Source organism: Prinia subflava, chromosome 14, assembly GCF_021018805.1.
Source record: "Prinia subflava isolate CZ2003 ecotype Zambia chromosome 14, Cam_Psub_1.2, whole genome shotgun sequence".
Lineage (NCBI taxonomy): Eukaryota > Metazoa > Chordata > Aves > Passeriformes > Cisticolidae > Prinia > Prinia subflava.
The window spans coordinates 806,021-833,038 of NC_086260.1; the positions used below are offsets into that span (position 1 = coordinate 806,021).

General features: G+C 52.8%; 1 protein-coding gene across 2 annotated transcripts in view; it reads right to left on the reverse strand.

Moving 5' to 3' along the window:
• Window positions 1-27,018, reverse strand: part of GRM7 (glutamate metabotropic receptor 7) — a 171,173-nt gene that overhangs the window by 77,944 nt on the left and 66,211 nt on the right. Inside the window, exons 1-2 of one of the 2 annotated variants that reach the window (XM_063411801.1) lie at window positions 25,140-25,238; window positions 23,246-23,462 (exon numbers count right to left, since the gene is read on the reverse strand). In XM_063411801.1, the coding sequence (XP_063267871.1) occupies window positions 23,246-23,462; window positions 25,140-25,175 (253 nt within the window). In that variant the 5' untranslated portion in view covers window positions 25,176-25,238. Of the gene's footprint in view, window positions 1-23,245; window positions 23,463-25,139; window positions 25,239-27,018 lie in introns of those variants that run through there. The other variant, XM_063411800.1, reaches the window with a different exon arrangement.

Here is a 27,018-nt window from a genome sequence, read left to right on the forward strand (position 1 = left end):
CTGCTCGGAAATGGTGAAATCTGAGCCCTGTGCCCACCCTGAGCCCTCACCAAGCAGGTCAGCCCCGTGTTCCCTGAGTTCTGACAGAGAGAAGCTGAGCTGCAGCTGCCTGCAAGCAAAGGAGCTCTGCTGGACCTTGGCTGCTCCAAACACTCCGGGGGGAAACGATTGTTTCAGTGGGAAGAGAGAGAGCAGTGAAAAGGCAAGGCTGGAAAGGAATAAAGGAGAATAATAACCCCCAAGTTTCTCTCTGACTCACATAAAACGTTTCATTTTGTTTGGCAATCATCACAACCTTGACTTTCTGCAACCTTTCTTTTACCCTTTAAAAGCCAACAATAAATACCGAGTTTTAAAAGTAAATTTCCTTTTAAATGAAGATTGAGAGTGTCACTGCCAGTGAGTTCAGAAATCTGAACAGTTTTACATGCTCTTTTATTTTCCCCAGTCAGAATCCTATGGAATGACCCCAAACCCACGAGCAGTGTTCCAGCTTTCCCAAAATGTCCCAGCTGGCTCACAGTGGGTTACAGCACAGCCCAGCCAGCCCTGCTCTGAGCAGCCCCAGCACTGTCCCAGCCCTGGGGATGGGGAGCTGCTCTCAGTCCAGGGGGAGGGAGAGCTTTCCCAAGAGGAGCAGATCATGGTACCCTGCCAGCCCTGGCACCCCCTCTGCTCTAAGGAATTAGGGAAAAAGGGCAAGGAGGAATTCGGGATACACGGCAAAAGTCAGTGTGCCCTTTGTCAGCCCTCAGCAAGCAGAGGAGTTGGGTGTGTGCTGTCCAAAAGGCACAACGGAGTAAGTTCAGCTTTCACATCCTCCCCCCACATCCCACCACAACAGGAAACATGTGCACAGTTATTGAAACTGTCAGGTTAATTCACAGCACTTCCCAGGGAAAAACCTCCCAGGGAATTGGGTGGTAAAAACATGAAAGTTGCAAATTCAGGATCTTGTCACAGGGCTCCTGCAGTTACTCATTTCCCCTGGTGGCCTGGAGAAGTGACAAATGCTCCAAGTAGCTCCCAGTGCTGTGAGCATCCCCTGAGCAACTCCTGAGCAAACCCCGAGCAACTCCTGAGCATCCCCTGAGCAACCCCCGAGCATCCCCTGAGCAACTCCTGAGCAAACCCCGAGCAACTCCTGAGCATCCCCTGAGCATCCCCTGAGCAACCCCTGAGCATCCCCTGGTGCTCCTGCACCCTGAGCCCGCAGGACCCTCTGCAGGACCCTCTGCAGGACCCCCTGCAGGACCCTCTGCAGCCAGGGCAGGCGGTGCTGGGGCTCAGGGGTTCAGGGACCTGGAACCCAGGAGCTGCTGCAGAGCCTGCAGACCCAGGGATGCGCTGTTTGGGTTCTGCTACAACACTAAGCACGTTATTCTGCCTCCCTGAAACTCTCCAGGAGCTATTTTTCTTACCACCACTTAATTGGATTACCAGGTAGCAAAAGAGACAATTTAACACTTTTCCAGCTGATTTATCTGCAGAGATGCACTTCTGGGGGGAATCACTTTTGGCAACACTGAAAACATCACGTCACAAAGTTATGTTGGTGCTGATGACTATTAAAAGGAATTCTCAATTAATTTGATGAATATGTTGTTTTAAAATTAGCAGCTGCCAAGAGCTGCCTCGTGGATGTTCATCAGAGTTCTGGGAAGCACAGACAAAGCCCCTGGCACAGCTCCTCCACTGGCAGCGATTCCAAGACACTCCTCACTGCACACCAGCACAGAAAACACCCCCAAACTGAGATCTGGAGGATGTTTGGTGGGAGGGGTGAGAAAAGCTCAGGTTAAGTACAGAAGGTGTGCTGCAGACCGGGAAAAGATGCTATAAAAGAAGGGCTTTATGAAATCAGGCTTGGCTCTGCTGAATTACCAAGCTAGCCTGTCCCTTCCTCTAAGTGCAAAACAATCCCAGGTGTGAAAAGTTCGTTTGCACAACAATCTGCTCTTGGGGAGAGAAATGAGTGGCACCTTTGCAATAGATCTGTCCCGTGAGACCCCACAAGGGAGAAAGGAAACACCCGAGCCTCAGCAGGTACACACAGATCACCCCTGAGCAGCGGATGAAGGAGTGGGAACTGCCAGCCAGTGGGTGCTGCACACCAGCTCTGTGAGAACGGCACTAAATGAGTTCTGTGAATGAAGAACTGGCTTTTCTGCACGAAGAAACTGAGTCCCCTCTGCTTATTATTACAGCAATGGTACTGAGACTTTGTAAAGTCAGCAATAAAAATAAAAACTCCTCAAGTGCAGGAGAGTTCTGGTCCCTTAGGGATCAGATCAGAGCTGATCCCTTCTCCTGCCATGGAGCTGCTCTGGGCCCACGACGCTCCAGGCAGGGCCCCCCATCACACAAGGGGAAATAAATCCATCAAACACTTAAACTGGAGATTGGGAGAGCCAAAGGAGGGGAATTAACTGGGGAAGAAATGCAATAAACATCAAAGGCACACAGGAGGTTTTCTCCATTTCATTGTACATTTTCTGTATCACTGCTGGGTTCTGGCACTTCCTGCCATTCCCTGCATATCCAATTCACGAGCTGCAATGAAAATCACCTGAAAACCTCCTGTACTGCAGTGGCAGCAATGCTGAAAAGCGACTCCAAGGAGGTCAGGATCTCCCTGTGTGACAGCCTGGATAGCACAGCTGAGGAGAGCTCCTGAGAAGGCAGAATCACACCCCAGAGCACCAGAATGGCAAAAGATCATTTACAGTCCTGAAACACAGCTCCAAACCCCTCAGCAGGGACAGAGCTCAAACAACTGACACAGACCCACCAAATGCTCCAAGCCAGAGGCTGCAGATGGATTTGTGACTCACACGTGGCCCTGCTGCAGCAGCCACGTCCCAGGGAGGGCTTCAGGGCCAAGCTTGGGTTTGTGTTCAACCAAAAACAGAACAAACCCCCGTTCCAGGCCTGCCATCGGCCCCCACAAGAAACAATCAGATCTTTGGGAAGTTATTCCAGTGTAGGAAGATTTCCAGCCCCGTTCCCAAACCTGCAATTCACAGTAAAACAAGAGAACAAGGTCAGTGCTGCCCTGGGTGTGGAATATTCCCTGCCCACCGTGGGACAAGGGGCCAGCAGGGTGGGAGCTGCTCCTCCCAGCACACAAAGCCAGGGCTCCTCCAGGAGCTCCAGCCCAGCCCCAAAGGAATTTCAGACTGAAATTGGGAATGAGCTGAGGGATAGAGGAGCTCCTGCCATTCCAGGCAGCCAGAAATGGGGATAAATGGATTTATTCTGCCCCCCAAAGAAGGCAGATCAAGGACATTCAGAGAGAGCTGGGTGGGTTCATCTACCTGCACTCCACCCACACAACACAGGTCTGGAGCACCACGCTGCAAGGGCAAAAACAAATGGACAGGCCAGATCAGCACAGAATGTGCAGGATCCTCAAGGAAAAGGAACTTCAAGGTGAAAAATGGCTTGCAGAGAGATCCAGAAATGCCAGCTGGGCCCTCGTGTCCTAAATCAAAGTCCTAACGAGGCTCAGGATTGGCTGCTCGTGTCTTTACTGAACAATTGATATCCTGCTCCCTAGGAATGCTCACTCTGCTCTTGCCAGGAGCTCCAAAGTCCTTGCTTGTGGCAGTAAAAGAAGTTTACAACTGCCCTGCTCTGCAGATGGGCTCGGATTTAAATTACATCTCCACAGTATGGTAATTCAATTGTAAAAATGGAAAGTGCACCAATAATAAAATTACATTAAAACATGGAATGACAACAATTTATCCAAGGAGAAGGATCCCTGTGGATACCCAACAGCTTTAACTTGGAAACTTTCTACACATGAAGAAGCTACTGAATCACTTGGAAATTTCATTTTCACTAATCTTGTTTATTGTTTCATTTTTTCGCATTAGCCCTCAACATTACCCAACAACAGAACACCTAAACTAATATGGAAGACTAATATTTCTAGTATGTTATTCATTAATGCTTAATTCCATTGTGTCAGACCTTTGCTGCATATTTAATGACATTCCTGGTGTGTTTTATCACCTCAGAATTGTCCTTTATTATGGCAGTTAAACTCCAGTAATATACAAAAAATTAAGACTCTCCTTGGGAACACTAAATTAAATTAAAAGAATGGTGTAAGATCACTTTGAGAGATGTAGGAGAGCTCTGTTTGTGAGACAGACTGAAGGAAAATGAGGATGTGCTGTGGGGCCAGGAGCTGCCTGTGCCTGGGAACCTCCAGTGAGAAGGGGCTGAGCCCAGGGCTGGGGAGGTTTTGGCTCCCTAAAATCCGTGCAAAAGGTGCATTGGAGCCACACAGTGCAGCCATGTGGGGAAAGCAATAGGGAACAAAGTCCTGCTTCAAACACTGCAATCCCTTCTGTGGTGCAGCTCCAGGCCAGGAGCAGAGCCCTGCAAAGGGGACCTGCCCAGAGGGGCTCTAGACCCACCAACAAAGGAACGTCACCACTGCAAGGAGATGGGACTGCAGGGGACCAGGAAGAAAAGCCCTAAATGGACAAACCATTCCCTGTTTTCTTTGGAAGGCCCAGAGCAGGAACAACTCAGCTGAACAACTTTATTGATGCCCTGAGCCTTGTCCTTCCCCTGCTCCTAACAACCAAGAGCACAGAGAGAGCCCAGATCAGACCTGGGCTAAGGGGGGAGGGCTGGAACTGGGGATCCCAAAGGGCTGCAGAGCTGATCTGGAGCTGGAGCTGCCTCCCCACGCTGCAATTCCAGGAGCTGCCAGTGCCAGGCTGTCCTGGCAGGGAAATCTGCCCCCAGAAACAACAATGCCACCTCTGGATGATGGATCATTGCAAACTGCAAGCACAAAGTGATCCCTAAAGATGAGGCTTTCCCCTAAGGATGGAGATTTCCCCTAAGGATGGAGCCTTTCCCTAAGGATGAGCCTTTCCCTAAGGATGGAGCCTTTCCCCTAAGGACGGAGCCTTTCCCCTAAGGACGGAGCCTTTCCCTAAGGATGAGCCTTTCCCTAAGGATGGAGCCTTTCCCCTAAGGATGGAGCCTTTCCCCAAGGATGGAGCCTTTCCCCAAGGATGAGCCTTTCCCCTAAGGATGGAGCCTTTCCCTAAGGATGGAGCCTTTCCCTAAGGATGGAGCCTTTCCCTAAGGATGGAGCCTTTCCCCTAAGGATGGAGCCTTCCCCCAAGGATGGAGCCTTTCCCTAAGGATGGAGCCTTTCCCCCAAGGATGGAGCCTTTCCCCAAGGATGGAGCCTTTCCCTAAGGATGGAGCCTTTCCCCCAAGGATGGAGCCTTTCCCCTAAGGACGGAGCCTTTCCCCTAAGGATGGAGCCTTTCCCTAAGGATGGAGCCTTTCCCTAAGGATGGAGCCTTCCCCCAAGGATGGAGCCTTTCCCCTAAAGATGAGCCTTTCCCCTAAGGATGGAGCCTTTCCCCTAAAGATGAGCCTTTCCCCAAGGATGGAGCCGTTCCCCTAAGGATGGAGCCTTTCCCCTAAGGACGGAGCCTTTCCCCTAAGGATGGAGCCTTTCCCTAAGGATGGAGCCTTTCCCCTAAGGATGGAGCCTTCCCCCAAGGATGGAGCCTTTCCCTAAGGATGGAACCTTTCCCCAAGGATGAGCCTTTCCCCCAAGGATGGAGCCTTTCCCCTGAGGATGGACCTTTTCCAGCACAGGGCTGGAGTGTTCCCACGTTCCCAGCCCATTTTTTCTCAGAATTCACACAGCGTTTGTGCCTGCTCCCAGATAAGGGCACTGCTGTGGCTGCTCTGTGGCAGGGCAAGCACAGGCTTGTCACCTCTCCAAAGAGTGACAAACCCAGCAAGGACACTGTGAGACATCTCCGTGGGAGGGAGGGAGGAGGAGAGGCGCTCTCTGATAGATAATTTTGGAAGGAAACATGTTGCCTCCTTGTTCCACCCAGCATTTACAGCACGACAAAACGCCCTCAAGAGCCCAGTGCCAGGCTGGCAAAAGCTCTGCAAGAGATCAGGGACATGGAACAAGGCCCACAGAGCCAGGGCCAAATGGGGCTGGAGAGCTGAACCCCAGAGGACCCCCCTGTACCAGCCCCACCCTGTGCCCATCCCTCTGTACCAGCCCCACCCTGTGCCCATCCCTCTGTACCAGCCCCACCCTGTGCCCATCCCTGCACGGCCCTGGATCACACCTGCAGGTGCCAGGGGGTGGCTGTGGAACCACACCAGGTTTTTGTTAGTCCCACCTGGGTTTTGGATCACTCCTGCCCTGCTGCAGCACCTTTTGCCTCCAGATTGACGCCCAAGGTCGTTGCTGGGAGCTCACACAGCGACCACTGTTCCTCTGGGACACAAAATGGGCACGTTCAGCAAGGCTGGGAATTGTTTAAACAGGTTCTGTCCCCAGCCCTCAGACAGGGAAATGGAGAATGGAAACAGAACTCTGTAATTCCTTGGTTTTCTAGTCATTCTCATAATCCCCATCTCCTTCACACTGGAGTAATGCTCTTAATGTACTCGGCTGAGCCTTAACGACCCTCTCCCAAATGAGTACTAAAAATGCAATATAGTTCAATAAAACCTCTCTTGCAGCCTGGCAAAGCTCACCCTGCCCTGGCCGGGCATTTCATGGAGCTCTGACAGCCGGGGCTGCAAAGGCACAGAGGAGGAGCAGTCCAGGGTTCACCCCAGCACTGCCTCCTGGAATTCTCATGTTGGACCTGGCCAGACACCCACACCCAGCTGGGGGCTCTGGGGACAGGGCTGAGCCAGGGCCCTCGCCCAGGACACTCAGTGGCACCCCAGGCCAGCCTGGGACAGTGGCAGGGTGGCACTGGCTCTCTCCAAGGTCTCTCCCAGCCCCACTCCCTGGCCACGTTCCTTCTCCCAGGATCCCCAGAAAAGATGGGACATGGACATTCCTGGGTGACCCCAGCACAAAGCTCCTCACTGACTGCATCCTAAAGAGCCCTTTCAATGAGCAGCCCATTGAAGACAGAGTGAGTCTCTTCACTTGATGCTGGGCTTGAGAGGCTGTGAAACATTTGCCAATATCCAGAGTTCCCAAAGCATTTAACTGCACAGGGACTGCTGCAGGTTCACCCCAGGAAAGCCCACACTGCCCTAAAAGCTTCCAAAAACACCATCAATCTTTAAAGCCTCCATGTCCTTGGTGCTGCAGTCCTGATTTTATGAACTGGGCATCCAGACCTGTGACAGTGTAGGGGAAGCTGCACTGTGCGGCACCAAGAATAAACCCAGGGAAATTCACTTTACAGCAAGAACTTCGGAGAGTCAAAGTATTCATGGACCAGAAATGAGGTCACAGCCTCCAATCAGTCAATCAATCAATCAATCAATCAATCAACCAATCTTTAAACACTTTCTATGCCACAAAGAAGTTTTACCACTACTTTTTTTTTGCGGAATCTTGATAGGGCAAGGCAGCACCAGGAAATCTGGGATTCACAAGACCAAAGAGAGAGGCCAAAGAAAGGATAAGGAAGGATTAATATGCTGAACGTGCCCCTTTCCCTTACTGTGGGGCACTCCTCACATTAGTCTCAAGTTAATTGAATTTCCTTCTATTATTTGCAGGTCAAATTTCCCACTGCCCCCCTGCACCTCCCGGCAGGCCCCTGCAGTGGGAATTACCCCAGGGCATTGATCACATCCCACGGGAACTGAGGGGATCAGGAGCTGCACTCCAGGGCTCTGTGTGCAGACAGTGCCAGTGCAGAGGGGTTTTTGCTTGCTCTGGAAGCCCCTGGGCTGCAGGACGGGCTCCCACTGAATCCTCCCTGCCAGACCCCCGAGGCTGCTCCCCAGCCCAGCCTGGAGCAAGGGACAAGGGCCAACACAACTTCTCTTAAAAGCACTCTGACTTTCAGGAGGGATTGGAATGATGCTCTCAGTGTTAAACAAATAAAAAGTAATTAAATCAATGTAAGTTCTAAGGAAACAGATGCTAACTGTTATTTCAATAAGACATCCACCTCCTTTATCTTTAATTCATTTTGCAGTTGGAAAAGATGACCAAAGTTATCTTTACTTTGCAAAAACTACTGCAGTGGGAGTGAGGGAAATTAACACTTTGATTAACACTTTTAATATTTGAAATTAATTTCAAAGCTTCATCTCAGTTTGCAGGGTTTGTATTAATCATTTCTCCCAATATTATGGCATATTGAAAGAACTTGATTAGATTGATTCCAAAACAGAGAGCGAAGAGACAGCTCAGCCACCACTGATTCAATTCCTCCCTGGCATTCCAAGTCTACCTACTCAGGGAACTTGCCCTGCAGAGGAGCTGCTTTGCCACCACCTCTATTTTAACAGAAAACGTGGAATTTTCAATCTAAAATTCTCTTTCTCAGAGCTCACACACAGAGCAGCTCATTCCAGGGCTGGGATCTGGGGCTGGGACCCCCTCAGAGCTCTGGCAAGCCATGGCTGGGTGGAACTGTCAGCTCACAGAGTCACGGAATGGTCTGGGCTGGAAAAGCCCTCCAAGGTCAGAATCCAACCACTCCCCAGCACTGCCAGGGCCACCAGGCCCCTGTCCCCAAGTGCCACCTCCACACGGCTTTAAACCCCTCCAGAGATGGGGACTCCACCAGCAGCAGCCCTTCCAGTGCCTGAGCTCCCTTTCCATGAAGAATTGTTCCCAAAATCCACCCTGAGCCTCCCCTGGCCCAGCCTGAGGCCGTTCCCTCCTCCTGTCCCTGTTCCTGGGATCAGATCCCAAATCCCCCCGGCTGTCCCCTCCTGTCAGGAGCTGTGCAGAGCCACAGGGTCCCCCTGAGCCTCCTTTTCTGCAGGCTGAGCCCCTTCCCAGCTCCCTCAGGAATTCTGCATTCCCTGCCTGGACACGTCCCTGTCCCACCCCCAGAGCCGTGTCCAGCCCTGCAGCACCGGGAGCTCTCCTGGGAGAGCAGCTCCATTCCCAAGGATGGAATTTCCATTTCTTGCCCTTCCAGATGCCTCTCCCAGGGCAAGGCAATGTTCCCTGCATAGAAAATAAAGGATAAAAGCAGAACATCCATGAAATTCCAGCGAGCCTTGTTTAATCCACTCGCTTTCGGTTGTTCTGCAGCCTTCTTATTTTGGGGAAATGGATGTTTTTAATTAAGTTTGCTGCACAGCTGCTGAGGCAGGAGCTGTGTCAGAGCTCTGAGCAGCCCCTCACACCCACCCAGAGCTGCACTCGATGAGATGAAGCGGTTTGTTGAGTCATGCTCTTCTCCCTCTCCCCACTCCTGATTCCCCAGACAGTGTCAGCTCTCCGTTTGTTAATCCATACTTAATTTTTAAATCACAAAACATCATGGCTTTAAAGATAAGCTTTTAAAGCACCCTCCCACACAGCCTCCCTTGCCATCTCCCGGGATATTGCTGATAACGAGCCACAATCAAATATTCATGAAGGAGCTGCTGCTGGGAGCTGGGACTCCCAGGCCAGGTGAGGATGGTGGGGATGGGACAGGAGGGGAAACCTGGGCAGGGACCAGGCTGGGGACAAAGGACACGGGGGAGGCACAGCAGGGCAGTGCCAGGCCAGGATCTGGGAAAAGGCCTCTTCCCAAGGCCAGGGAGAGGGAGGGGGCTGTGCCAGGGCGGGGGAGAACCCCACAGGGGGGACAGGTCCCCAGATTCCTCCATTCTGCAAACACAGAAAATGCAGACCAGCCCCACCAGGCTGCTGGTTCCTCTCACCTGGAGAGTCCTTGGGACACACAAAACCTTCAGCAGCCGCCCCACCAAAACCCAGCATTCCTTAAAATCCCAGGAAAACACCACGGAGCCAAGGAGCTGCCTCTGTTTCCAGTGAAAAGCCCCTGGGATGGGAATTCCCACCCACCCCCAATCCAGGCTGGGAGCTGCAGCCCCCCGGAGCCCCAGGGCTGCCCCCAACCCACCCAGGGGTGACACTGGGTGACACTGGGGCTGCCCCACTGCTGCACTGGTGCAGCACCCCTGCAGCTCCCAAATTCAGCCCTCCACAAATGGAGAATCCTGATTTCCTGTGCTCTCAAAGATACCAAGACATGGAGGAGCCCTGCTCCCTCCGAGCAGCTCAGCAAAGACTTTAAACATAAACTTGATTCCTGTCACACTGGGGAAAGAGTCCTATTAAAACTAAAGTTACTTTGATGATAAATTTTAATTAGTACCATCCACAAAATGCTAAAATAATCTGATGGAGGAGGCGAATTCCAGCTGAAACAGCAGAACATGTAAATCCTCTGCCTGATTTACAGATCTTGGAAGCAAATCTGGAGCAGTTCCCTCAGCCTTTCATGCAATATTTTTATTTTTTTTCTCCAGAAAAGTGACACTGCCAAGGAGACATCTCTTTTTTTGGGTAGATCCTTGTTAATTACTAGCATGGAACATTCCTACTAATTGAGCAGCCAGCCAACACACCAACTTTGAGATGCACAGTTTGCTGTGAAAACGAAGGGGATCTTCTTTAAAAAGAAATAAAAGCATTTCACCAATGGTTGGAAGGGAAATGGAAACACTTTTTACCTACCAAGATGTGGAGTTCACTGTTGTGTTTCCCCTGCCACAGCTGAGGGCATCACCAACACCTACAGCGGAGCAGAGAGCTCAGAGGAAGGGAGGAAGGAAGGATAATTCATCCTGCCAGGGCTTGCTGCTTGTTGCCATGTCAGAACTGGCTGCTACACAGTGTTTGCCACATTCCTGCACCCAGCAGAAATGATTTCCTTGGGAAAAAATGTAAATGCTTAAAAAAAATCCGTTAGAATAACTAAAAAGCAAAATCCCCCCCTCCTGCAGCGCTCGGGCTCCAGAGCTCGGTGCCTGAGAGGTCCTGAATCACTTTCAATTTATCAGGAGATTGTCAAAGGTGAAAAGGTTGAATTTGGTGGCAGCAACTTCCAAATTCTAGTGGCTGTGTCTGGGTTTTTGCCTGCCAGCTGCAATAGGAGCTAAAGTGAAATTACCCTCCTGCCAACAGCTGGAAACGACTCCCAGGAGTCAGCCCCGTGCCCCTGGAATGCTCTGATGGATCAAACTCCCAGAGATTCCACTGCAGATGCCACTTGTGCCTCCTCATTGCAGGGAGGATTTCATCTTGGCCACAGAGTATTTTCTGCAGACAAATTTTCTCTCTGGCTCTTTCTTTCTTCATTTGACAGAAACAGAACTCAAACTTAAACAGCAAAATATCTGTAATTTTGTATCAAGGTTCTCCAATCATCTCAAAAGTGGTGGTTGATGCAGCCAGTTCAAACCCTGTCTGGACAGAAGATGTGCTGGAAATATAATTCAGAGATCTCCTGTTTCCATGGTAAATAAGGATGAACAACGTGAAATCAGGAGAGAGAAATCTGGAAAAAAACCCCAACATGATGGAGAACGGAAGAGGAAGTGCCCATAATTAGGCTCATTAAGCTGTGGATGTGTGTAGCAGTAATCAAATCCCTGCAGTGGGGCAGGGGCTGGGTGCTCCCATCCCTCTGGGGCACCAGGAGCCGGCGCTGACCCCGAGCAGAGGCTGCTGCTCCTTGGGGGACTGGGGACACCAACACCATCCTCACGATCTGATAAATCACTGAGTGACCCCTGGACACCTCCTGGTGCCTCAAACCCAGCAGCTGGGCCACCCCCGGCCTGGGAGACCCCAGGGCAGCATCACAGGGGTGACCCTCCAGGGGTCACCTCCTGCCCCAGCACCTGCAGGATGCCAGGACCACCCCCAGCTCACAGGGCAGTGCCAGCACTTGAGCTTTACAGCCCCAGCAGGCAAATAAAGGGGTTACACCCACAAAAGAATTACACCCACAAAAGAATTACACCATAACTGGTCACACCTATAAAAGCCTTACACTAATAAAAGGTTTACACCACTCCACAGGAGCCTGGGGCTCCTTAGAACCCTCTCCCTAAAGTCTTGCTGCATAACGATGACACAGGGTAAAACCTTTAGAAGTTCAGAATGAGGAGCCTGTAAATGAACGTCGCAGTCCTTGAGAGAGAGTGCATTTGAAATTCAGTCCTGGGCATGAGTTATTGCTTCTCTGGACCCACCGGAGGCAGAACCAGCTGCAGCTCCCAAAGCCCAAAGCCCAAAGCCCAAAGCCCAAAGCCCAAAGCCCAAAGCCCAAAGCCCAAAGCCCAAAGCCCAAAGCCCAGCATTGCAAGGACAGCACAGAGCAGAGCTTTCCTCTCCCAGGAGCAGGCTCTGCAGAAGGGGTGCCTGCACTCACAGGGTTCAGAATGTCCTACACTGAAAATCCAGGAGTTTCTGGCAATTCCTTTACTATTTCAATCCTGTTCTTAGCTACTTTCCCTTCCAGCAGCTCCTCTCTCCCGTGGGTGGGTCTCACTGAGATGATCTGCCCTGCCCTCATCTGCTGGTTCTGCAGACCAGGCTGTGCCTGCTGCCAGGGCACCTCACAGCCCAAGCACGCCTCCAGTCCCCTGAGATTGCTTTCAGAAAAGGCAGAACATTTTCCAGAGGCTGCAGAGGTCTTCCAAGCCCAACCATCGAGGAAAATGAAAGATAATTTACAAAAAATCACACTGAATTTCCCCTAAATCACCAGCATTACGGCAGTTATCCATTTTTGTGCCACTTTTACACGTCTGTTTGTCTCAGGTGAATGGCAGCTGGGGTTTTCACCACCATCATTTTGTAGAGAGTCTGGAGGAGAGGTGAGCAAAGCACAGTGCTGAGCAGTGCCTCGGGAACCTTCTGGGGTGAAACACAGAGAGGTACCTGTGATATTCCTGCTCAAAGCTTCTTGCATTTTCTGTTGATTTCTCTTTGGCAATGTCACATTTAATAACAGGTTCAGAACCAGGCTGACCTACATAATCCTCCAGTGCAGAAGCACACGCTGCCTCCCACTATTTTTGGAGAGCATAAATGGAAATGTCTATGGCTTGCTTGGTTGTCGTGTCCCTCCAGAGCTATAAAAATCAAATTGGAACAAATGTCCCAGACTTGTCCAGTTCACCAAACTCACAGATCTGTTCTTTTTTCAACAGAGGGGCCCAGCACTGCAAGAGTCTGATTAGTTCATATCAAGGCATATTGAACTTGCAAACCCACCCCCTTCACCTGCACCCCCTCACCTGGGCACTCCCCAGCCCTCCCTCTGATACAACACAGAAAACATTTCCCCTGCCAGTAATCTTGTTTATTCTAATGAAGAGTCACTGACTAAAACAAAATCCAGAGATTTGACTGTTGACTCACAACTGAGGAGAAATTCCCATAGGCAAATCTTTTTTAGCATTCCAAAGCATGACTAATTCAATTAACACCAACCAGAAGAAGATTATGTAAAGCTACCAAGTTACACATCTCTATAAGTATAGAATAAATAACAATTGCACATTAAGAAACACAGGTAAGAGGTGGATGGTTTGCATTTTGGATTTCAAATACTGCTATAAACACCTTTATTGCCAGTTTGACTCCAGGAGGTGTTTCCAAATTTTCAGACATATGTGAAAATAAAGTTTTAGAATTGTGTGGTTTTAATTACCTTTTCTTTATTCAGATCATTACTGGATGTTGTTATGGCAGAGCTGTCTTTGTCCATCAAAGACAACTCGTGCCAAACCATCCTCCACCCTTCTTTTTCTTTGCTGCTAATTCAGACTCTCCATGCAGCTCATGAAAAGAAACAGAAGAGCAAGGAAGTGGAAAGGAGCTTGTCTTGTGGATCACTCATGCAAGGAGAGAACTCAGGATTGCCCTTGAAAGGCTCTTCTGAAGACTTCACAAACCCAGAGCACAATTAAACTACGAGCCCGAAACTTCCTGTGCCAGAAAACAACTCCTTGTGTTTTCCTTTGACTTGAAACCAGAGGTTAATAAACCCAACCAAGCACAGAAATGTGTGAGAGTTCTGGGCTCAGGCAGGACCAGAGCCCAGCGTGACAAACTGGGCACCACGGGTGACCTGACTGCCCTGGCTGGATCAGTTCAAGAACATGGAAGGTTTCAGAACAGGTCCCACCTTTTCTCTCCTGTAAAAACCTTACAAATCTCCTGCCTTGAGTTTTCCATCAGGCTCATTTAAAATTCCAGATGAGCCAGAGCAAAGCTGAACCTTTCCCATCAGCACACGCTGAGGTAAGGTGAAGCTCCACAGTCACGTCATTGCTGCCTGAAAAATGAACTTACAGGAAAAAATGATGTAGTTTTATAAAGGTGTGAACTAGGGCTAACTGAAACTTAAATCCCAAAATAAAATGTTAGTTTAAGCAGCCATCTGGGCAGATCCTGGAGCCTCTGCACAGCTAACAAGCACCCCTGCCTGCCCTGCACAGGTAATTAATACCCAAGCACCCCTGCCTGCCCTGCACAGGTAATTAATACCCAACCACCCCTGGTCCTCTGCAGCCTCTGCCAGCACCTGAAAGCCTCCAGCACCTAAACCTGCAGCAAACGTGCACCACTCTCATGGTGTCCTCAAGGAAGTTCCAGCACTGTGGTGAAAAACTTCACAGGCACCTGCTGAGCTCCCCCAGCCTGGGAATATTGCCCAGAGCCCTGGGCTGAGGCAGAGCCCTCCACACGGGGCTCTGTCCCTGCTCAGGGACCTCACAGGGACCCGGGCAGCCAAGGGAAGGGTCGGAGCCCGTTCTGTGCCAGGCAGCAAGGAGAGCTCCCAGGAGAAGCAGGGCTCCTGTTCCTGAGATGTGCAGCTCCCCTGCACAGCCCCAGCTCCCTGCAGAGCTGGAGGGGCTGCAGGGGGAGCTGGGGCTGTGCTGGCAGCTCTGGGCTCTGCCTGGCTCCTCTGCAGCTGCAGCTGCACGGCCACCGTGCCCTTTGCCTGCCCAATGCCTGTTTGATTTGGTTTGGAGTAAATCACTGAGGGTAGATTTAATTTCTTGGAGCTGATAATGAGTGTAGCTAGATATGGATCCTTTCATTTAAAAGTCTGCTTTGCAATTTAATCAGCCTCCACAGCCTCAACACCAGCCTGAGAGCAATGTGGGATGGTTGTAATGGTGAATGAAGAATAGAAAAATTAGACAAAAATTAGATTAATGATTTTATCAGAAATACTGAGCTGCTGTGTGTAATCAAGTTTCACTGCAATGTGCTCTCTCAGCACACTGTGACCCTGGGGAGGATCACAAACCCCACAAGCAGCCTCGGGGTTTGTCCAGTGCTGAGTAACTCCAGCCCAGCACCTCTCCACACACAGGGCACCAGCAGAGCAGCAAACTCCCCAATCCTCGTCTTCCTGACATTTCCTGAACGATGTGACAAAGCCTTCACAGCCACCCTGCCCCCAGGGACCCAGCAGGGATCACCCCAACCCCAGAGCCCAGTGTGGGTACCCTGTGCCCAGTGCCCCTGCAGGGCTCAGGGCAGGGCTGACCACACAGCAAAGGAAAAGGGCAGCGGAGAGCTGGGGCCACAGACAGCCCCAGACAGCCCCAGATCTGTGCTGGGGGGTCCCAGGCAGCCCCAGAGCTGTGCTGGGAGCCCAGGCAGCCCCAGAGCTGTGCTGGGACCCCAGACAGCCCCAGATCTGTGCCGGGACCCCAGACAGCCCCAGATCTGTGCTGGGACCCCAGACAGCCCCAGATCTGTGCTGGGACCCCAGACAGCCCCAGATCTGTGCTGGGACCCCAGACAGCCCCAGATCTGTGCTGGGACCCCAGACAGCCCCAGATCTGTGCTGGGACCCCAGACAGCCCCAGATCTGTGCTGGGGGGTCCCAGACAGCCCCAGATCTGTGTTGGGGGCCCCAGGCAGCCCCAGATCTGTGCTGGGGGGTCCCAGGCAGCCCCAGAGCTGTGCTGGGAGCCCCAGACAGCCCCAGAGCTGTGCTGGGAGCCCCAGACAGCCCCAGAGCTGTGCTGGGAGCCCCAGACAGCCCCAGAGCTGTGCTGGGGTCCCCCAGGCAGCCCAGCCCCAGCCCCTGCCCTCGGCCAGCTCAGCCCCCTGCACTCAGCCCATGGCCAGCCCTGGAATGGAGAGCTGAGCTGGGGGAGGATTTTTCCCACCTGGATTTGCCATCCCAATAAACACAACCTCCATGGACTGGCTGCTTGGAACAGACAGAGAGAGCTCCTGGTGGCTGAGATCAATTCCTCCACCACTGCTTGGATGAGCAGAGGACAGATCTGCACATCAGCTCTCAATACCAGAGATTTCCAGCCATTTGTTGATCCAGGAAAATCCTGCATTCACAGCAGCTGCTGCTACACCTGTGCACAGTCACCTACTGAAGGGAAAAGCAGCTTAGGCACTAATGACAGCCAAATGATATCTTTGCCATCTTTGATGTTGATGATTCTTGGCTCCTGCCTAAGTAAAAGATGTCGTTAGAGTTTAATCAATAGCATTCTGCTCGCAGAAAGGCCTTCTGAAGCTGACAAAACTACACAGGCTTTGCTTTGAGACCTGCCCAAATCTGAGGAGTGATAAAAAGAAGTGCTTTACTTCTCATGCTGGGGAGGCTGTTGAGATTTCTGAGGAATCAAACAGCGACTGCAAACACGGCGTGATCTCGCTGCTGGTGTGCAGGGAGGGGCCGGGGCCAGGGAAAAGATGGATGTGTGACTGTGGATGCAGCCCCGTGCTCACTGCAGGGCTGGGGAACGCTCAGAAACCAGAGATTAATAAAATATAAAATAAAATATACTCAGATCTATTCCACCCAAAGCTGCAGGGATGGCAGTCCCTGGATTCAGTCGTTACATTTCTCAGACATGCTCTGCTCCCACTGACACAGAACCTCCTCAGCACCCAGGGCTGCCCCCAGCAGGAATAAAGGGACAAATCCAGGCCCGGGGCTCTGCAGGGAGGTGCCAGTGCCACCCTGGCCATTGTCCCCAGGCAGGAGGTGGCAATTGCTGCTCACGGCTGCCTGTCCAGCCAGGAATATTCCTGCAAGCATCTGCGGTTTTAATTGGGTTTTGGGGGGTATTCCTCTAAATCTTGGTGTGCCAGTGATTGTCTCTGTTTGGCAGTGAAACCCCAGACTGGGTCGGGTTGGGAGGGACCTCAAAGCCCACCCAGTGCCACCCCTGCCATGGCAGGGACACCTCCCACTGTCCCAGGCTGCTCCAGCCTGGCCGTGGGCACTGCAGGGCTCCAGGGGCACCTGGGACACCCGAGGAGAGGATGAGGATGGCCCAGCTGGGGCTGCTCTGAGGTGCAATCGATGCCTTCAGGGCTGCCTCGGACACCAGAGCTGCTGCTGCCCTTCCCTGGGGTGCCAGAGGCAGAACTCCAAGGGAAGGGCAGGGAGAGAACACGGTGAGGCTTTAAAAAGAGCTGGTGCTTTTAACGAGCTGGAAGCTCTCAGGAGGCAGGGCTGTGATTTGCTGGGTTGATTGCTCTCAAACCCGGCCCTTGCACTTGCTCTTGGAAAAGTCAGAGGGAAAACTTCATCACAGAGCCCCGAGCACAGCAGCAGCACCGGCCAGAGCCTCCAGGGGCACCGGAGGAAGAAAGTTTTGCAAATCCCTCCAAAGTGCTAATTGCTTTTTTAGTGCATCCTGCAGAGCAGGGGCAGCTGCGTGTGGAGGCACCGGAGAGGGGCTGGGCTCCCTCAGGGCTCCTGAAGGTTTTCCATGGGAAATGTTTGTTTCAGGGAAAAATTTGGGCACTACAGACGGTGGCTGTGATATTGTGAGGCTGCCTCCCTGCCTTCCCTCCTGATGGTGATAAATAAAAGTCCTTTAGCTGCAAGAATTGGAGGTTTGAGGTCAGCTCTGGCTTCACTGAAAGAGCTGAGAACAAACGCAAGGAATGAACTGGGATGGGGATAATTAAGAGGCAAAAACTCCAGGATGGGAATATCCAAGCTCCAGTTCCTCCTGGCTCGGGGTAAGCAGGACCCTGTCCTGATCTCAGAGCTTGGGCTGGCCCTGGCACAGGGTGCCCAGAGCAGCTGTGGCTGCCCCTGGATCCCTGGCAGTGCCCAAGGCCAGGCTGGAGCAGCCTGGGACAGTGGGAGGTGTCCCTGCCATGGCAGGGGTGGCACTGGGTGGGATTTGAGCTCCCTCCCAACCCAAACCTTTCTAACAGAACCACTTTTGGCACCCGAGTGTCCAAAGCCAGCTGGCTGATCCCAAACTCCAAACAAACGCTGGGTCTGCATAACCCAGCTGGCCCAGGCCATGGTGAGCCCCTCCCTCAGCATCACCCCGGGGCACTGCAGGGTGGCACCAGGGCTGCTGGCCCAGGGCCACCCTCGGCCACCTCTCACAGGTCTGGGACAGCTCCATGGGCTGGGCTGATTTCCCTGCGTGCAGAGCAGCTGCAGCTGCAGCTGGAACAGAAACCACCAATGCTCAGCACTCCAGAAAAAAATCAAGGTGCTTGATCCAGGCTCAGGTGTCCAAACATGAGACTTCAAGTGGCATTTGCTTTTGACATTGAAATAGATATGAAAAAAGCCCTCCCAAGGAATAATAGGAAACTTGGCAAAAGGCTCATGCTGCAAAAAATCAAGGCCATTCCTCACGCAGAGTCCAGCAGTGATATACCAGCAGTATAATCTTAATTAGCCAATAAAAGTTTTTAGACAATCCATCTAGACTTGCTTTTGCCTGGATATAAAATTGGCTTTAAAAGAAATACATAAACAGCAATGAAACGTCAATGAGGAGCTGTCAAAAACAGCTCCCTGCTGCTCTACATCTGCACCCTGCTCCTCTTAAAACACGAGCATTTATGTGAAATCCTTCAGGGGTTTAAGCAGAAAAGCTGCTGTCTCTGGGCTCAGGGCACTGCAGGCTCAGTCAGCTCGAGGCCTGGGTTGCACAGCTCAGCCTGGAGGAAGCCAAGTCCTTATAAATCATGATAACTGAGAGATGACAATGACAATAAATAATGATAGCACGTCTGGAGAGCACCTGGGTTTGTCCTGCCTGCCCCAACCCAGCTGGGCAGGAGTGGGACCAAAGGGCAGCACAGGGGACACCTGTGAGGAAAGAGAAGGGAAAGGGAACCACATCACCCCAGGAAAAGGGACGAGGCTGGAAAAGGGACAAAGTACAGAGAGAAGGTAAACTGAGGGACAATGAGAGGGCTGGTCAGACATCGTGGATTAGTGAACTAAGGGGAGAAACAAAACACCCAGGGAATTAAATTAGAGTATTTTTAATCAATGCTTAAAGGGAATTTCTGTGATCACACCTGAGATGGCCCCATGCAGGCTCCAGGATCAGTGTGCCATTGCAGGGCACTCTCTCAAACAGGACTTTCTGTCAAACAAATGGGATTTTCCAGCCCACTCTCTATGGCAAGGCTTCCTTACTCGTGGATAGTTTTTTCCAGCCGTGGCTCAATCTTTACAACCCCAGCCCCTCGTATCCACCTCTGCTTTTCATCCCTCCCTCTCCTCAGCCTCAGTCCTCTCTTGCTCTTCCCACAGACTCATTCCTTTTACTGTTCTCTAACCCCAAACTCTCTCCTTTCCCCCTTCCCTCCCCAGAACAGCAGCCTCTGCACTTCCAGGGGATCTCCTCAAGCTTCCTCTCATTAATCCTCATTAACAAACTTTGTGTCCATTTCCTCAGCATCTCCACCTTTCCCTCCAGTTTCCATCCTCCCCAGCAGCACCTGCAGGACAAACACACTGTCCCCATCCCTGCCATGCCCCTGAGATGCAGAAATGCTGCCCAGGCCAAAGGGGGGCACTGGGCGGGCACGCAGAGCTCCCTGAGCCCTGGGCAGGGCAGGTGAGGCAGGGGCAGCCCTGGGGTGCCCGGCTGTGCTGGGGATCAGGGCCTGCAGAGCAGCTCCTGCCTTGTGCTGCCCAGGGCTGGTACCCGAGCTCAGATCCCCCTGCAGCTGGGGCACACAGCTCCTCCAGGGCTGTCCTGCCAGGGCTGGGGGGAGGCTCTGGACTCTGGCAGTCTGTCCAGCTGCAAGGACTGCCTGATGCAGCTTTATTCTGTGCCACAGGGCTGGGACCCCCTCTGCACACAGACAGGGGGGCAAGCAGCCCCAGAGCCCCTCTGCAGGGCTCAGAGCATCCTCAGGGAGCTCTGTCCCTGGTTTGTCCCTTCTGCAGGGGCTCAGAGCATCCTCAGGGAGCTCTGTCCCTGGGATTGTCCCTTCTGCAGGGGCTCAGAGCATCCTCAGGGAGCTCTGTCCCTGGGATTGTCCCTTCTGCAGGGGCTCAGAGCATCCTCAGGGAGCTCTGTCCCTGGTTTGTCCCTTCTGCAGGGGCTCAGAGCATCCTCAGGGAGCTCTGTCCCTGGGATTGTCCCTTCTGCAGGGGCTCAGAGCATCCTCAGGGAGCTCTGTCCCTGGGATTGTCCCTTCTGCAGGGGCTCAGAGCATCCTCAGGGAGCTCTGTCCCTGGTTTGTCCCTTCTGCAGGGGCTCAGAGCATCCTCAGGGAGCTCTGTCCCTGGGATTGTCCCTTCTGCAGGGGCTCAGAGCATCCTCAGGGAGCTCTGTCCCTGGTTTGTCCCTTCTGCAGGGGCTCAGAGCATCCTCAGGGAGCTCTGTCCCTGGGATTGTCCCTTCTGCAGGGGCTCAGAGCATCCTCAGGGAGCTCTGTCCCTGGTTTGTCCCTCTGGGGACAGCCACCCTGCCCTGAGCAGACAGACACACATCCTGCAGCCCAGCAAGAGGGAGAGCACCAGGACCCCAGCAGAGGCACAGGCAGCCAGCTCAGCTGTGAAAATGGGCCATTTGGGGAGAGCAGAGCATTAATAAAGGCACTCCACATCTTTCATTTATCTGTTAGGAGGCATTCAAGTGGTCTTTTGCTAACGACTTCAATATATATATTTCTTACAGATAGCAATTAACCTTCTGGTACAGATTAATCTTTTTAAAAAAATCAAAGATGAATTAATCTTTGAAATTCAAGTATTCAGTAGTTTCATTAATAATCTGAAATTGTCCTTTAGATTTCCCATAATTAGACCATTCCCCTAATTTATTAATCCCACAGACTGCAGAGCACGTTTCAAATCTTCATCTCCTGCCACAATGACATATTCAAACTCGCTTGAAGTGCTCATAATAAAAGTCACTTTGTGAAGAATTATTAACTCAGAGGATCAAGCAAAGTCTTTATATGCCAAAGCATATTTGAAAACTAAGCAGGGGAAGCACTTTCTACTGATCCTCAGATTTCCTAAGATCCCGGCTGATCAGAAACAAGTTTGGATAAAACCCTGGCTTTAGGATAATTAGCTCGCCACAGATTCGAGGCCAAAGGCAGGGAATGAGTTGGTACCCACGGAGTAAATCTTCCTTTCTGCCAAGGGAAATGACTGAGAGACCCAGGCAGGTCTCCAGGAGCTGCCAGCCCCAGCTCCCTGCTGGGCTGTGTTCCTCCAGCCTGGGCTCTGCAGAGCTGCCAGAGGAGGGAGAGCAGACAGGGACTGTGCTGCCAGCTCTGCTCCTCAAGCACCATTTCCACCTCTTTCCTGAGCCCTTCCAGGGCTGGGACTGCCCTCTGCCCTGGGCAGCCCCTGCCAGGGCTGGACAACACTCACATTAATGAGGAGCTCTCATTAATTTCCAGCCTGGCCCTCCCTGGGGCTGTTTCCTCTCATCCTGCCCCTGTTCCTGAGCGGACCCTGGCCCATCCCAGCTCCAGGGAGTTCTGGGGAGCAGTGGCACAGCTCCCCCAGTGCACACCACCACTCTGAGCTCCCTGGGGTGAGCTCCCAACCAAAGCCAGGGGACAGGGTGCCACTGCCCCAGGGCAGACACACTGCTCCACAGAACCCCCACAACAGCATCCTCTGGCACCTCGCAGGGTTTGAAAGCTCCAGGGCTTGTTGGCAGGTATTAAATCAGAACTTCCCCTGAGCTGTATCTGCATGGCACAAGAGGCTGAGCACAGCCCTGAGCAGCAGCAGCAGCCCCAGGGATCGGATTATTCCCATCCCAGGCGCTGAGGAAGGAGTTTAGGCACTCTCCTGTCAGTGCCTTAATCCCCCAGGCATGGCCCACATCCATCCCCTGCACACGGAGCTGGGGGAGCAGGCACTGCTCTGGCCCCAGGCTCTGCAGGATGTTCAGGTACGTGCTGACTGCATGAACAGCTCAAGGAATAAATGCAGTTCTGCACAAAGGCCATAGAATGGATCCTGCTCTCCAGCCACAGCCTGTCCTTCACACAGGGAACACATTTCGGGTGTGAGTTTGCAACAGTGGGTATTTGCAAATAAAGCAAATTTCAAATTCCAATGAGCACTGGCATTTGTCACTTCCTGCTGTATTAAATCCAAACCCATTTGCTTTAATACCACATAAATATGCATCCGTAGGAACAGAAGAATTTATGCAAATGTGGGTTCCTTCTCTGACACCAACATAAGGAAACAATTCTGGCTCCCCCTCCCCAAGGCCCCTTCCCTGGAGGCCGTGCCTTCCCCTGCTGGTTCCCTGGGAGATGCTGCCAGGAGGGATCCATCCCCCTGGGACAGTTTGGGACCCTGTCCCTGCAGGCAGGGCCGGTGCTGTGGTACTGCCCTGGGCAGGGCACCCCTGAGCTGCCCAGAGCTCCTGCCCTGCCCTGGGCACTGCCCTGGGCACTGCCCTGGGCTCTGAGCTGCTTTTACTGCAGGCAGTGCCAGGCAGTGCCAGGCAGGGACACCTGAGAGCTCCACTGGGGGAGCACAGCTGAGCTGTGTGAGGGTGGGTTCTGCCACCAGAGCCTCCTGGGGACAGCCCTCGCACTCATCACCAGTCGAGAGCTCCATCATCTGCTGCTTTCTCCTTCCCAGCACAGCAGTCAGCCTCACACACTTCAGCCTCCAAACCCTGACGGATCTGGACTGCAAATCAGCTTGCCAAGGACTCACACCCCAGCTCTGCCTCATCCCACCCCACCGGGCTGCTGGCCCCACGTCCCACACCAGCCACCCCTCAAGGGAAAGGTTCTGAATTCCTGCACTGAACTGGGCAGAGAAATGCCAAAGCAAAGAACACAGGCCCGGCTGGGAGAGCTGGGCACCAACAGGGACACAAGGCAGAGCCTGTGAGCAGCTCACAGCAGAATTCCAGGCTGTGGAGACGGGGAAGCTCAGCCTTTCCACATCTGCCTCCTCCCCACGCCAGCACGAGGAGGAGCTTGGTACAACACAAGGACTTCTGTTCTCCCCAGGAGTGACTGAAAACCACTGGGGGCTCCCACTCTCTGAAACTCCAAGAGCAATTTAGGAATGACAACATCCAGGAGCCACTGCAGAGCATTGCAAAGAACGGGAGCAGCTTTGGAATGAAATGTCAGCTCTAGAAAAACACGATCACATTTGGCACAACACGACATTCAGGAGTCCCGCAGCGCTGTCTGGAGGGGGACGTTGCCTACCTGCCTCTCTGGAAATTTGCATGAAGGACTCGACTCCTTTTTCTCCATAATTCCCTTCAGATGCCAAAGTGGATACATAATTCCATCCCAAAGCTTTCACAATGTCCACCATTGCTTGTGCTTGGAAGGAATCTGGAGGAACCACCCGTGAGAAGAAATCATAGCGCCTGTCATCGCTCAACTCTGGTGCAGTTGAGGCATAACTGATTTGTGGGATCTGTAGAAAAAAACAATTTCTGATAAATACACACATTCACATACTCGTGGCACTTGTTGCAGCAGCAGCTAAAGCACCAGGCTTCAGCTGAGCTGTGGCTTTGCTGTGCCCAGCTGCGTTTCTCCAGCACGTTCCTGTACAATGTGTGAGCCACAGGAACAACCCTTTGTTGGCTCCCAGTCGCCCAAATGAAACCTGTGAACGAGCTGGAGACAGCTCTGTGCGGCACATCCACCTCTCCTTCCCTCAAGGCAACCAAACACGGCACAGAAATCACATTTTAATCACTCACTGCCCTGGTGTCACCAGGGTCTGGGATCCTGGCAAGGTGGGGTTAACCCTACACCTGCCAGCACTGGCTCAAGGCAGGGACACCCTTCCTCAGCCTCTGCAGGATGAAGGCTCCAGGCTTTAGGAAAAGGATTTGTTCTTATTCTCTCTGAGGAGGAGCAGTGTGAAGGCTGCTGAGCTCAGACACGTCTGTCCCACAGACACAGCCTGGGCACGGCTCAGCTCAGCCCCAGCACAGCAGCCGCTGCTTCTCCTCCTGCCAGCAGGCTGTGGAGGAGCCTGGCAGCGCCTTCTGGAGCAGAGAGAGCAGAACAGTGCCCAGGGCTGTTTTCCCCTGGGGAACAAAGGCCCCTGGGCAGCTCTGAGCTGACACGAGTTAATCCTCATTACACAATTGTCTGAGTGGCAGTCTGGGACTGCTCCTGAAATGAAGGAGCAGCCACAGCTCTCAGCTGAGGTGCCATGGAGGGGAGAGGAGAGATCTGCAGTGCACACAAACACCGGAGTGTTCAACACCTGAGCCCTGCAGCCCCACCACGGGCACCTCCTGCACTCCCAGGTCTGCATTCACTCACGGGTATTTCTCATTCTACGGGTGTTTATCAGCTCTGCTGCCTCCTCGGGAACACAAACACTGCATTTCCCCAGGGCCAACACTGCAAAGGCCCCAAGAGGGCAGGGGAAGGGAGAGCAGATTTCCCCAGCACTCACATGTGCTTTGCCTGGCTGATGTTCTGATTGCAGCACGGGGAATGATTAATGCTGGGAACACTGTCTTAGTCAGTGATTAATTAATGTTAATTTCTTTTTAACACTGACCATTATTCTTCATTTATTTCATTTTCTCCTGCTAATGAAGAGCTGTCTCTGGGTCACACTTGTTGTCTTGCTTGCAAAGCAGCTCCTGTTTGAGAGCAGCAGCACAAACACCAGGGAGCTCAGAGTCCTCCAGCCTCTCCTCCCAGCACCAACACCCCCAGCAGCAGGCTGGGAACGGCTCACCTCAGGCAGGACCCACTGAAACACAAACTGAAACACAAACTCTGTTCCAGCGTTTCATTTCCAGCTCACTGTGTGCTGTTATCCCATCCCACATCCCCCCTGTCCAACAGACCCTCTCCTCCAAGAAAATCAACAGAACCTTTGAGCTGCTCGCCAAGGCCACGTCTCGCCCTGGAGCAGCCAAACCGCGGTGCCAGAGCTCAGAGCAGCCCGCCCTGGGCTGCAGGAGCTGCCAGAGCCTGCCCAGCCCAGCTCTGCCCCAGAGCCAGCCCCGGGAACACAAACTGTTCTCATGCCGAGCTGCCTGCAAGGGGCTGAGCTCAGCTCCACCTCCTCAGTCACCCACTAAACATCATGGAAGGGGTGCACCTGAACCCGCCTCACCCGGGAGAGCAGCCGGGAAACCTCAGAAAAGGCCATTTCCCTGAGGACCCTGAGCAATTAGGATAATGCAGGAGTGCACCTATTGAGATATTAATGAGCTCCTGCCAGGGCAGTATTAAGTTCACAGTTTGCTGCATTTTCACTTTCAGTTTCCTGATAGGTTTTATTGATATGGTTTCCTGGCAATAGGGAAACCTCCCCCTGCTCTGGCAGAGCCTCTCAAACCCTTCACGTCTGGCAGGGCAGAGTCAGGCTCCAAACCCTGCACATCCCTCCCAACAACTGCACAGAAACGAGCTGCCTGGAGCCTGCCCCAGCTCTGCTGTGAACTGGGGATGAGCAACAGCCTGGGCTCTGTCCAGGGCCTGGGTTCTGCTCATGTAGAAATGGATCGTGTCAGGATTTAATCCTCAGCTAGCACAGCTCCTCTGGGTGCCCCACCCACACCTCAGGCTGCAGGACAGGGCTCCAGCATCCCGAGCTGCAGGGAATTGTTCCCCTGTCTCGAGCTATCTGAAGTTTCTCCCTGGCTATTTTCTCTGGGCAAAACCCCTCCAGACTCTTCTCCTCTCACTTCACCTTCTGAACAGGAAGGGTATCTGGTAGGAAATTCCAGAACTCCAGATATCCCGGGAAGCTGTCCCTGCCCTTGGCAGGGGTTGAACAGGGATTGAACAGGGGTTGAACAGAACTTTCAGCCCCCCCTTGGCACCCAGCCCACGCTGTGAATCCACAGAAATTTCACCCAATACACCAAACAAGAGCAGAGCCTGAAAGACAACAGGAACAGCCCTTCCTGCTGTTTCCCAGGGGCTGGAACGGGAGCTGTGCATTTCCTCAGGAGCTGCCAGCCCTGAGGAGGTGTCCCCAGCTCTGAGGACACCTCTGCCTCCTGCTGCCCTGTGCCCAGCCTGAGGAGGTGTCCCCAGCACAGGGGACAGCTCTGCCTCCCTCTGCCCTGTGCCCAGCCTGAGGAGGTGTCCCCAACACAGGGGACAGCTCTGCCTCCCTCTGCCCTGTGCCCAGCCCTGAGGAGGTGTCCCCAGCACAGGGGACAGCTCTGCTGCCCTATCCCCAGCCCTGAGGAGGTGTCCCCAACACAGGGGACAGCTCTGCTGCCTGTGCCCAGCCCTGAGGAGGTGTCCCCAACACAGGGGACAGCTCTGCTGCCTGTGCCCAGCCCTGAGGAGGTGTCCCCAGGCACAGGGGACAGCTCTGCCTCCCTCTGCCCTGTCCCCAGCCCTGACTGGGGGCAGCTCCTGCCCTCTGTGTGCCCCGGAGGTGCAGGGAGAACAAACTCCACTGCAGGTTCTGCTGCAGGATCGCATCCCCAGCAGCCTCAGGCAGTGATGGGAGCAAACCCTGCTGAGGCCCCGGGTGCTGATCCCTCCCTGCCACCCCTGAGCAGGAGCACTCGCCCTCCCTGCGCCCTTCGGGGTGGCTCTTACAGGAACCAAACCCTGTCAGTAAGCCAGGAAGAACAGTTAGCAAAGTTCTCATGTGAGTCCATCCTAGGAGCAGCAGCAAATATTTCTGAGCAATGAAAGGAACGCTAAGAAAATAAACCCAGAGATGATTCATGCACCTGAATTTTGCTGATCTCTCCTTTGGCTCTTTCCAGCAATGCCCCCAGGCTGGGCGAGCTCCATCTCCCCGTCCCTGGGCAGCACCAGGGTGAAGCAGCCTTGGGGCTGCTCAGCAGCACCTTCTGAAATTCCTCATTACCATTGTTATTATGGATAGCGCCCATTACTGCAACAAACACCTCCAAAGCTACTTCGGGTGTCTCAAACAAGTGCCTTTCTAATTGAACACATTTCCTCTTAATTAATTTCAAACCAGAAAAGAGCCCATTTGCAGGCACACAAATCAATCCTCA